This window comes from Limulus polyphemus, unplaced genomic scaffold, assembly GCF_000517525.1.
Source record: "Limulus polyphemus unplaced genomic scaffold, Limulus_polyphemus-2.1.2 Scaffold219, whole genome shotgun sequence".
NCBI classification, from domain to species: Eukaryota; Metazoa; Arthropoda; class Merostomata; order Xiphosura; family Limulidae; genus Limulus; species Limulus polyphemus.
In genome coordinates, this window is record NW_013665829.1 from 161,512 (window position 1) to 175,153 (window position 13,642).

The 13,642-nt window shown below is 30.7% G+C and overlaps 1 protein-coding gene across 1 annotated transcript in view; it reads right to left on the minus strand.

The window, feature by feature from the left end:
• LOC106478507 (nuclear factor NF-kappa-B p105 subunit-like) overlaps positions 1-10,747 on the minus strand; it is a 36,068-nt gene extending 25,321 nt beyond the window's left edge. The window contains exons 1-6 of the mRNA XM_022382135.1: positions 9,736-10,747; positions 8,280-8,416; positions 6,220-6,374; positions 3,229-3,338; positions 1,902-2,066; positions 659-763 (exon numbers count right to left, since the gene is read on the minus strand). Coding sequence (XP_022237843.1) covers positions 659-763; positions 1,902-2,066; positions 3,229-3,338; positions 6,220-6,374; positions 8,280-8,416; positions 9,736-9,787 — 724 coding nt within the window. The 5' untranslated portion in view covers positions 9,788-10,747. The remainder of the gene's footprint in view (positions 1-658; positions 764-1,901; positions 2,067-3,228; positions 3,339-6,219; positions 6,375-8,279; positions 8,417-9,735) is intronic.
• Positions 10,748-13,642: the final 2,895 nt, after the last annotated feature.

Consider the following 13,642-nt stretch of genomic DNA (forward strand, 5'->3'; position numbering starts at 1 on the left):
CGGACAATACACTAATCCACTTACCTTGATTCATGTGACACCCCTGCTGCCACATACAATATTTTTTTTAGTTTTTTATTTTCTTATTTACTTAATTATTCTCTGTTTGGTGAAACTCTTGTGAGACCCCTAGCAACCTGCAGAGATACACAATTTGGAAACCACTGATCTAGGCCATCCCATCTACTCAACTAAACACCAAACTTTAAAATTAAAACACTCAAAGCCAGTCCTTATCAGTAAAATACTTATCAATTCTTCCCTTTATCCCTATTAAATTAACTGCCTCCACCACATCTGAAGGCAACCATTCCAAAGGCCAACCACCCTGTTAGAAAAATAAAACTCTTTGCTGAAGATTACTCCTGCCCTGCCAAAATCTATACTTATGTTTCCTAATCCTACCATTAAGTATAATAAAAAAAGATAATTCATCAACACTATAAATTCCCTTAACAATCTTAAACACCTCATCAGATAATGATCAAAAGTCTCTCAAACTATTACTCTTTTGTTTACGTAAGATAATTACAGAACCGTTATAAGTTTTTGTCATATTTACTTTAAACCATTATTCTTATTATTTTTTTCAAATATTGCCTTCCACACTAATTCAGTTACTTGTAATTTATCCTGTTATTGAAGAATAAATACTTACTTTTATTGACCTTTTCACAAAGAAGAAACACTTCCTCATTTCCTGTGCAGACCCCAGAGCATTTACTGATACGCACAATTTTTAATTCCCCTACATCAGGACATTCTGTAAAATGGAAGAAATATTTAAAATATATAAAAAATTTTTATTTCAGCTATAGTGTTTGACAGAGCTGGGCAATGAGTGAAATTCAATTACTGGCTAATCACTGGGATCATTAATCAATTACATTCTTGATTATTTTCACATGAGCCATGTACAGTTGGAATAATCAAAAATTGAAATATTTTAAATACAGTACAAAATATTAATTTTAGGGTAAATTTCCAAATAGTTTTAAAACATGTTTCCAAAAATAGATTCAAATGAAATTTATCTATAAAATTTACAAATTTATAAAACAATCGAAAAAACTTCAACGATCTCTTGTCTGGAAAGTCTTGGTGTCAGGAGACTTCCAAAGATTTAATTATTTTTATCTACTTAAACAATAAATGAAAGTGCAAAATAAAAATAGGAAAAGAAGATCATTTCAACTCCTAATTTTAATTCAAACAACAATTACATTGAATTAAAAGCGAGATGAACAAACTTAACTGAGTGACAGACTGAGAAACTAGTAACCTTAACGCAAGAACCATCCAAACTTTTGATTTATCTGGTTTATTATTACACAGTATCATGTACTTTACATTTTCTTATACAATTTATGCATATTCAATTTTTGAAACTGATTCCAAGTATGATAAAATAACTAAGCTAGTAAATCTCAGCTCCAAAATACATTTTTCTCTTAGATGTATCAAAGAAATAAGGTCAACGTTTAATAGTACACAATGAACTTAAAATGAGACTGATCCCAGTCTCAAAGTACAATAAAAATATTGTTTTACACAATAATTTTATTGTATAAAAATAAAATACTGTAAGACTGGGAACAATCTCATACACTGTACACATTTGGATGTCTTACTGTGTCATCATCAGCAAGATGTTGAAACATGTAGAGTGTATGAGACTGTTCCCTGCTCTCACAGTATTTTATCTTTATAAATCAAAATTATTAAGTAAAACAATTTTTTTATTGTATTTTGAGACTGGGGACAGTCTCATTTTAAACGTGTATTATGTACTATTAAATGTTGACAATTTCACTGATACACCTGTGCGAAACCTTACACAAGTGTCATGCTAATCTTAATATTTTTCTCTTTAAAAATAAAAATAAAGCACTTATACTCACTTTGGTTTGCAATATTATTAGAAAATTTAGGCTGACAAATGGGGTAAGAGATATCAGAAACTGTAGGATTTTTGGAAAAGGCTTCAAAACAGATTCGAACTCTATTTAAATCCATGTCCTTGGCTTCTTGTTCTGCTTCCTCATGCAGCTTGACTTTCTCAGCATCTATGAATAAACCACATTTACAAGCTGCATTTTTTGCTACTGATTCTTGGATTAAATTAAAAATCCCCATAGCAGAGATGTTTGGTAGACAAAAAGTAGATTTAAAATGTTTTGGATGACTCTGATTTGGAATCTATAATAGACTAAGAAATCTAAAAAAAAATTCTACAGCCTAATGTGATTTTTTTTTATCAATAATATTAGGCTTTCACTGCAGTTTTTTTTTGTAAGATTTAGTATTTTTTTATTATTTATACCAAAAGTGCTTTTACATTTATTATACATGTGTTCAAAATTTATCCTGTATTGATTCCACTTATTTTATTTAAAAGAAAAACGGTTTGTTTGCATTTATATATAAACCACATCAGATGTATATAAAAACACAATCTTAAGGTATTACTTGACTATTAATTCTATGTGTAAGGTTGAAAGTTAAAGTGTGTCATTCAATATGAAATTATGTATTTCATGTCAGAGTTATCAACTATTCATTTTATCCCAAACTGCTGATTCAGTAACATTTCTCGGTAAAGGAGAGTAAATACCAGATACAGTATAAAGGAATACAGAAAAACTACAGACATGCATTTTGGAGGTTCTAGACGATATGCAAATACAATATCCAAACTATACGATGTAAAAAGATATTTTTATTTTTAACATAAACATCACATTGCATTCTGATTTGTCAGAATTGAGTCAGCTAGATGTAATTAATTCATAGACATATCTTGAGTACAAATACTTTTCTATCACATCTGAGTTTCTGCATACAACAGACAAAAATTTTATTAAAAGCTTACCACATTTCATGTATGTATGTATATATATATATATATACACACACACATAGTAAATTTAGAATTATAGTCAAAATTTATTCTCCAATAAGGGGCCAGTCCATCAGACTGACCCCAAGTAAATTCATTTAAATAAATTCATCAGTTTCTTTCCTTTTATAGCATGTCATAATAAACATGTTTCTTGATCAGATGGAATAAAAGATGGACCTTTCGCAACTCGACTGCTAGAAAATATTCAAACAGCCATGATTCTATGATACCAAATTTATTGAGAAAAAGACCTCCTACCCAATCTGTTGTGATGGCTATGTTCCTACAGAGATTTATTATAATGTCGGTTTTGTGAAACTAAGTACCTGTTAAGTCAGTGGAACCACTCAGTCTTAGCTGGCTCTCTACTTTCCGTTGGTATAAGATATCGGGAACTTCCTTTTTACCAATTAACAGAATCCAAAGATTCACAAAGCTACAAACAATGAAAAATATCACACACAATAAAAGAACACAACTATTAAGTATGATATAAGCATTTATTTCTAAATTATTCTTTCAAGATAGCAACTCAAATATTAGGTGACAGCACAGCAAACTGGAAATAAAAGGGCAGCTTCTGCATTTGATCTTGTATTAAAAAATAAACAGATCTGTTGAAACATGTAAATATAAGGTATGAACCAAAAACTCTACAATTAACCTATCTTTCTACTTCTTTTGTAGTTTATAACAGAAAAAGTACTTTTATATATGTTAATTTAAGGTTAAATAAAAGGTTGGAGAATACATATTTTTCTTTTAAGGAATCGTGGGGAAGTGACTCAAGTAAGGTCAGCTACTGAAGGACTGGAAATAATAAACAGGGGTATACATATCAATCCATTAGCCTGATACATGAAACAACCAAGTTTTGAGTTTGAGCTATATGGAATTCCATACATACTATCCTAAGGCTAGTGTGGTTCTGCTTGCATGACATGTGTGAGCACATGTAAATTCCAACTCTATATTTAATGATTAAAATTAACAAAATGCTACCTGTAATTATTTTTTCTTTCTACTGCTAAATATCTAATGTCACTGAATTGGTAGCCAGCTTTTCAACAATAGACTAATCTTATCATAAGTGTGATATACAAACACATCTGCTTTACTCAGTAATTAGCTTGTAAATTAAGTGTCTAATTATTTAGTTTTGTATGTATAACCCTTTCTTATCTTTTTGCTGGGATTGGAGTAGCCAGCTTTTCAACAATAGACTAATCTTATCATAAGTGTGATATACAAACACATCTGCTTTACTCAGTAATTGGCTTGTAAATTAAGTGTCTAATTATTTAGTTTTGTATGTATAATCCTTTCTTATCTTTTTGCTGGGATTAGAGTAGCCAGCTTTTCAACAATAGACTAATCTTATCATAAGTGTGATATACAAACACATCTGCTTTACTCAGTAATTGGCTTGTAAATTCAAGTGTCTAACTATTTAGTTTTATATGTATGACACTTTCCTATCTAAGGTTGATTTTTGCTGGGATTAGAGTCGTCAGTTTTTGATGAAACTGCTGTGTTTGGGCAATATGATATGGATTCCCCATTTGGGACTCTATGGCCTTTTTCCTAGGTACACTGGAAAAGGGTGAGGTGTCTTAAATGTCAGACTAGCAATTGGTTGTTTTGTATAGACTGGATAACCTGCAGAAAGATTTTACATTTTTATATATATTCTGAATATATTAATATTATTTTCAAACATGTCAGAAACACCAGTCTATCACGTATATTGTCTGGTTAACCTGCTCATGGATTTAACACCTGCCAATGCAATTATTCCATTCATGACCCACATTTGTTTGATGGCAATATTACACAAAGGCTGAGTTTTCTTTATGAGGAAGTGACATTGTTGAAGAAGCCATTCCAAAGACAGCACCTGAATTGTGCAAAGGTAGATGATACCTGTTGCTTTTCAGTAATGAACCACAAGGTGAAATGTGGGGGAACAAAATCATCTGAAGATGATCTAGGTATTGGATTGGGGGGGGGTCATACTTAGTAGATCAGCCACCATACTGCGATCTCTTGAGACTCAGCCTGTGACTGGGAGATTTATTTTTATAAAAGTGCCACATAAAAGGTTTGTTAAAAATGATTTCTATAGGTGTGGGAGTCAAGTGACTCTGTGGATATAAAAGTGGCTAAATGGAACAAAGCAGGTTGTTTTTTTTATACAAGGGATTCAGTCAGATTGGATTAATATCAAGTGGGGTACCACATGGTTCAGTGATAGGATCTATGCACTTTTTGATTTCAACAATGACATATATAAAGGAATGTTAAATAAATTACTTATATTTGCCAATGATATTAAGGTCTTCAGTGTTGCTAGCTGTGAGAAGGATGCTGCTGCTTTACGAAAGGATTTAGATCATTTAGTGAGTTGGGTAAATAAATGGCAGATGACTTTTAATTATAATAAATGCAAGGTAATGCATATTGGTTATCATAATTTGAATAATAAGCATAATTTTGATGGGAATAACCTTTATGGTGTTCTACTTGACCAGTCTCTTAAGTCATCTATCTATACAGTGTGCTGTTGCTAGTGGTAGGACAAACATGTGTCATGCCCAAGAACAATGGGAAATGACATTGTTATCCAGTCATTGACAACGTTGCCTGATTTCTATCTATACGTGTAACACATATATTTGCAATGTGTAGTAATTAAGTTATTATAATGGAAACAAAAACAGTTGGGCTGGTAGAATTGTAGTTTAGGCTTATACATTTCTCCTGCCTATTAGCCTAGGGCTTGTACAGAAATTATTTTATACCTCTGATAAAGTTATTAAGGCCTTAAAATGCTTCAACAAGATTGCATGCAAGCCTCTAATAAACCTTATCAGCATTATTACAGTAATAAATCTAAAGTTTCATTTTAAATTTCCTTGAATGCTAAATTTTGTTCTATTAATTTCAAAATTTCATATAATGCGAGATATCAGGATATAGTTAGTCATAACATAGTGAATTTTATACAACATTCAGCCTATTTATGAACAGATATTTTTAAATGTGTGTGTGTGTGTGTGCATTAAAGAACCTCGAACTTAACAACTTCACTTTAATATGACAGTTCTGTACAGATTTTAATTTCATTAGAGGATATGACTTATGTTTATTTTCCTTTCAAACTAGCAAGTTTTTTTTTTTCCTAAAAATTAAAATGTATCTTTTTAATCAAATACAAAATAACCAGCAGAATGTTAACATAAACTATAAAAGTATACAATTATGGAAACAATGAAAAAAACATGAAATTTAATAATTTTAAAATTTCAGTTTTTTACCTGGTGGTTCCATCTTCTCCAAGTTCCATCATACAAATTCCATCTTTACAGTTCTTTCCCATCAACTTATGAACATGAGGTTTGAGTTCATCAACTGAGTATAGAGTAGCCTTAATAAAAACTTGCTCATTATGCTGACGTTGAAAATATTCAAGCTGAAATACACATAATACTGTAATATTAAAAAAATTCAATTATTTTCTGGAGTTCTATTATTTTTTTTGTTAGGAACTAAATACAACAATGGACTAGATATAAAATGTTTATACAACTTACTATAATGTATAATGGTTTTCTTTTCTGAAACACATAAATATTCAGTAAAAATAATCAACAACACGAGAAGTGTAAAGATTTCTTAGCAGCAGTCTTAGCAACCAAGTTACTTTAACTTAAGTTTGACCTTATTTACACAAAATGTTTGATTTTGCATTTTATAGTGAATCAATAGCACAAGTTATTTTTAAAAATAATTTCTAAAAATAGCTTTCTGGAACATTAGACTGGTCATTTGAGAGACATTTTACATACGATGTTTTAAACTTTTTTATTATATTCAGTATTTGGCATTTTCAACCTGAATGGCAACTTCTATGAAACATGGGCTAAATGGCCAGGTCAGAGATCAATAATGGTCATATTTAATCATCCCTAATTTAACACTGGTGCCTAGTGAGATGCAGCCAGTCAACAGCATCTATGTGGCTAATCTTAACTGAGTTTTCTTTTAAAGTTATAATGCCCAAATATCTGAAAGTACAGTGTGTGTTTAGCTGCATATTATAGCTCAACCTTTTGATTCATAGACCAGTATACCAACCACCAGATCACAACCAGCCCTATTACATTTATTCAAATATTATTTGAATTGTATTTCCAGTTTGTCCCTGAAGAAGAAAGGTCCATCTTTCAAAAGTGCTCGGGTTATAGGGTATAGTATTTTTATGTTAAATTGATTTCTTGAACCTACGTGTTTTTCTAACATCATAAATTTTAACCAATGAATTATTTCATTATTTATGTGGATTTAGTCTTATATATTTAGACTTCTTTTTCCACTCTTATCATTTTATTCTACATCAAAATTAATCAAATGATACAATGTTCACTTGTATCATCATTCAAATTGCAAGTGTATTAAGTTTAAATCAACAATTGTATTCTTCCAACTGTCAATTTATACCTGAAAAATGGAATTTTTTATGAAACATTAATCTGTTTTTGGTTAGTTTAACAAATTTCATCCATGGCATTTTGCAGTTTTCCAATATTTAAATGCAAACAATTAATAATGAATATTATAAGTAAAAAAGTAGTTTTACATGTTTTGCTCATTCTTTTCCTTGGTTAATATTTAAGAAACATTTATTAAGGTCCTAGCTGGATTATTAGACATAACTTTCACTTATTTAATCCTTCTCATATTGAATAGTTTACAGCCATTTACCAAAATTATTTCTAGGTGATTTTTTTTTGGTCTAGAGGATCATGTGTTTATGAGCTTCTAACTTTGTAATGTTACTTAATATTATGCTCAAAGTACACTGCATTACACTTTGTCTTACCGATATGTAAATGACATTACACAAACCTTGACAATAGTCTTACACTATTTTACATTTAAAAATACCTTTTAATCATATATTTAAAAACACTTAAAAGGTATTCTTTGATAGATTATTTATATAGAGTATTCAAGACAAGTACACTGGAATAGTCAGCAACTGCCTGCTGTAGACAAAACATGTGTAGAGGACCACGTCTACAAAAGCCTTCCACTTTCAGGTCCTGAAAATGAAAGACTTTTATAAACATCATCCTCTACACTTGTGTTTTTATTTACAACAGGCAGTTGCCACCTATTCCAGTGTACTCATCACTTTGCTGCCTATTCCAGTACTCATCAATTAAAAGGTAATTTTTAGCTTGCACTTGTACTTAATCATAAATATATCAATAAAGAATCTAAAATGTCAGATAAAATATATCAAAGTAAAAAAAATACTGCACTCTATAAAACAAATACAACTACTAAAAAAGCTACAACTTTTGAAACGTACTTTCACTGTGGGGTATGTTCTCTTAGAAGCAGTGCTATTTTTTCCTGTTAAACCACCATGAGAGCCTTTTTCACTTTTATAGCGATACCTTATTCTATCAGCTGGCTGCTCAGTAATGGTCAGAGATGGTTGCCTACCTATAAAAAAATTATAACAGCAGATACTTAAGTTCATTTAATAATAATATCTTTTGAATAATATTTAACAAAAATGCAGATAACACAATTTCTGTTGTAGTTTCATAGGTATTTTAGGTAGTGTAGGCACAGTAGAGATTTAGCTTAAATGGACTGCTCCTGCCAGTTTTTAAAGTAGTACAATGTTTAAGCATCTATAATGATCTGAAAAATACCCCAACAAGAAGCTGAGATATCAACCAACTCTAGAACAGGAAGAAGCAATCAATTTAATCCAAATCTCTACAATTTTTGTTGCACATTTTCCTCCTTGTCACCAAATTATTTGAAAACATTTTAGTATTTCACTTCCACTCATGATTTAACTGTATCAGTTTTATATAGCTACAAACAAAGTTAAAATTTAGAACTTTCAGCTTTGCTATTTACATGTTGAATGATTCCTAAAGTTAGTTTAAACCAAACAAAAGCAGGGAATAAATTATAATATCCAATGCTGGAATAAAAAATATTAAAAGAAATTCCTACACACTAAAATATAATCATCAACATAAAGAAATTTTTCTACACTTCAACTATTGTAGATCACATTTCAATGTGGGACAAACATACAGAAATTATATGATATACATTAAAAGAAAATCAAATTAAGAAACAATTTCAACTGGTACAGCAAAGTGTTTTACTACTGAAGTACAACCAGATAAAAAAGTTCACAAGTTTGATAACTGAAACTAGTTGTACATATTACATATATCACTGTTTCTCAACCATCCATCAACGGTCCAGCTCCAGCCCATCACAACCAACTTGCCAGTATTCACAAATGCAAATGAAATATTCATATGTAAATTGTAATGATTTTTCATTGTGCTTGTATTTTACTGATCCACGACAGTGTATGGAGGCAGTGAGCTGGTTCCTGGTATTGAGAAGGTTGAGAAACACTTGCCATATATTATCACAAGCAATGAGAATTCTCAATGACTTTAATAATAATGCAGAAGTTGATAATCAGTTACTGTAATGGAACTACAATTTACCAACATTTAACCATTATTTTAAAATGTAGAATATAAAGATGTACACATAAACTAAAACAATGTGACATCAATCTATTAATATTTCAAAATATTATGCAGGTCTTTGACTTGTCTGTTCACTGTTAGTAGTATTAGTATTAAAGCAAAGCCTACCCACCAAAAACATAATCTACAGGGCAAACAAGTATTATATTGCAGTCTAACTTTAATTTCTAAGGACAAAGCTAACTTGCCTATAAAAACTTGAAAAAAAAAATAAACATTGGTTTCACTTACCATGATTTGCTGACTCCTTTGAGGACATTATTTCCATTTTTTGAAGTGTCATTTAAAACAGCTATACATTTCTAATCTTGCTAACAGTAACGCTAACAAGATGGCAACTCATTTAAGGTTAAGTCATGAACTGTTGCTTTTAGATTTAATATTGCAGACACAGTTTCACCATCATAGTATCAATATCAATGTAACTTAATTTTTACTTATGGAATCTAGTAATAGTAGGCCCTTTCTTTAGGGAATAAAATAATATTAGGCTACTTTCTGTTGGAGCAATTACAAATACTTGAGTTAAACTGAAGTCAAACATTCATGATTAACGTCATTACTCGCCATAATGCAGTATTTCAACTTGAACTGTGAAGTTCAACTAAAGTAGAACTAAGAACTAACCCTATGAAGGCTTAACTTAAGTCTACTATTTTGTTTTCACCCTCCAGCCCAACTTGGTGATAATTATTTATGGGGATAAAGTAAAAATCAGGTAACGTTACAAGCCTAAACAAAGTCTTAAACTTTGTCACATAATCTCAACTAAATATAATATGTACTTAAAAGTTATATATAACGAACTGAATTATAAACTCTAGCCCTAAGCTATTACTATTAGTATTACTATTAGGCATAACTTGCGTCTAACAAAGTAATGTTAAATACTAAATTAAAACTGGGATAGAAGCTTGTTTGTTTATTAAGTTTAAAGCTTCACAAATGGGCTACTTATGCTATGCCAACTGCGGTTATAGAAACCTGATTTTTAGCGCTTTAACAGTTTAAGCCCTTACATTTATCTCAGAACTACAACTTACAACGACCGAGGGAGGGAGGGGAAGGCTTCATGTAGAAGTTTAGACTTTTAGAGTTAGACTAAGTTTAGTCTTGGAACAGATGTGACTTAAGTTAAACTACTTATTTAATTAAGTAATATAATTATCAATCAACAGCTTTTTGTCACTTGGTAACTTTGATGTATATATTGTATATCGGCTATAAATTTCAATACTAATTCGAAGCCTGCAACGCCTCAATCGTCCAACCATCACAATTCCTCACGTGTTGTTTACTAAAGCTATGGTAATTCCCATGTAAGTTTCGCTTTCAACATGGGGATTCTTCATATATTTCTTCATACATAATATAATTATGCAAATATGAATATAATCTGTAAAGATAACCCAAATTTATTCAATAATTTAGCAGTGCATAACAAATAATGTTTCAACTTTCAAAAAATTTATTCAACGGCTAAAAGGGTTCATAAAGTTATATTAATAAATAATGTTTTCATATTTCTTTATCATTTGCGCCATTTGTTGCTACATTATATTTCCACCATAAATATTGAAATAAGGCAATCAGATTATTTAGACATGTTCTAAAATAAAATGATTTTACTACTTTTTTCAAGACGGGTAAATTCATATAATAAAATATAATAAAAACACATTAAATATAAAAATGTCCAACAAGTTTTAGAATGTTAGGGGGTAAACTTGGGAAGAATTTAAGTCAAAAACCTGTTTAGCTCTAAATTTAAAGTTAAATTTACTCGTGCACATATGATAATTGAGAAATACTACGGAACAGTACATTACTTTTGTTCTAAGCTGTATTTTCAATGCTTTAACTTAGTTGTTTGCTAAAGGGAATTACAAGCATGATGATGATGGTAGATTTAGAAAGTTTATAAAAGTAGTCCTGGAATAACTAGAATATTTGTGAATGTTAATAATCGAGAGACTTGAAGAAATATAGATACACGTACGAGAATCAGAGAAACATTGAGTTTCAATTCGTTCAGTGATTGAGAAGTTACTGAAGTATTCAGATCAGTGTTAGCTATAATCAGTTAGTTGACCGATAAGCCGTGAAAGTGTACAAGCAAGCTTATTTGTACATTAGCCGTAGTAACATGTATTGGCAAGTAAATTTCTGTTGAAAGTAAAAGTATTATTTAGGAACTAGGGTCTTGTGTACAAGTGAACATAGCCTGTAGCAAACGTTAAACAAGAAGTAAAGTAATTGTTATTGTTACTTGGACTGGACTTCGTGTTATTTTCACCAATTAATTTAGAATAACTCACTCAGCAAAATAACACATTACAACAATATTAACAGCTGTGTAACTTTACGAATTAATAAAAAGTGCTATCTTATATTTTATTTTTCTGAATGTAGAAAAAAGAAGAAGAAGAAAGTGTTAACAGTAATTGTATTATGCCCTTGCATTGCTTAGTCCCAATCAAGGAAAAGTTGATAACTTTAACTTAGATGTATCTAATTATATGTCTCACACGTGTTCTTTCTAAGTAACATGATCTTGGTTTTATTTAGTTATTTATGGGGCTGTTTAAAAAAATTCTTAAAGTAACATTTTTCAGAAATTCTAAAATATCTATTGATTGCAGTCTTTACCATGGCAGAGTAAGACGTTATATGCCAAATAGTTAATTTTAGATTCCTTGTAATGAAAGGATTTATATTTATTTATATCATAATTATGATCTTCTTGAATTTTCTAATTTAACCTATTTTACTTTTGCATAAGTAAACAATAAAACATCAGAATTAACGAATTATACCATAATATTTTAATTTATGTACTAATAATAAAACATCTTTCGGGTTAACAGCGAGCTTGAGGGTTTATAAAGTGCACGATTCGATGTGTGTGTGTGAGGTTGGGGGGCACAGCGCAAATAATCCACTGTGCACCTATGCGCTTAAAACTAAACAAAATAGTAATTTATTATCCCTTTTCACTAATATTTTTGCTGTGACGATGATATTTAATCATTTAATTAATGATTCCTTAAAGTCACTGATTACTAAAGAAAAACTAACAATGAAAATTACTTCCAGGACAAATATTTAACTTGTATGTATGTCACCTTACATTTTTTGCTTACGTGGTGAGCTTCTTTTACATCGTGTGATATAATTTGAAAGTATAGAGCAAAGTAATAAGATAAAATAGATAATTTCATCAGTTAATAACGAAAACAGACAATAACTGTCTATAAAACAAACGCTTGGTTCTTACTACCATGGCCTAGTGGTTAGGGCGCACAATTCGCGGGTTGTAGATTCGAATCCCAGTCAACAAATATCCTCGCCTTTTCAGCCGCAGGGGGGCTATGATGTTTTTTTTAGTAAGATTTTATTCATTTTATGACCATTTTCTTGTATATGTTGATATGTACCAAAAATATGCGTTAAGTAAATCATAGTCTTATCAGGGTGTTTCTGGGATAGTGTTAATTTATTTAACTTATAGAAATAAATAAAAAGTCGTACACTTACTTGGGAAAGATGGAGACTGAAGTGTGTGAATTTGATGTGGAACATTGGTAACTCCGTAATGGAATCCATTCCCAAGAACTTGTGGATTTCCATCTGTCTGGATATTCACAGGAGGAGAAAACACTGTAGAGTCTATTGGCATTAAGGAACACGAACTGGGATTTGGTACACCACTGTAATGAAAGCTCTGGTAAACAGGAGTAGCCATTGTCGTAGACATACTGGCATAAGGCATAGAAAGTTCGGCTGTTTCTGGACCTAACAATTGCTCCGAAAACTCAGCCAAAAGGCAACTGGAAGTTCCCTCCAAAGGCAAGGGTGTGAATTTGTCCTTGTATAGAATACAAATGTATAACAAATAACCAACTAAGCTACATTTTCATTGAAAAAAAAATCTATATATATTCTTTTGTATATTTAAAGGTTAAGTTCAATTGTTTTACAAACTTAACCACAACACAAATTCGACAAGAAAATGTCCGTTGCAGGTTTATGTCACACTATGTCTTACTATGTACGATAAGTATCTATTTTATATCTGCTACTGGCACACTATTAGTTTGTTTGTATTGAATTTCGCGCAAAGCTACACGAGGGCTAT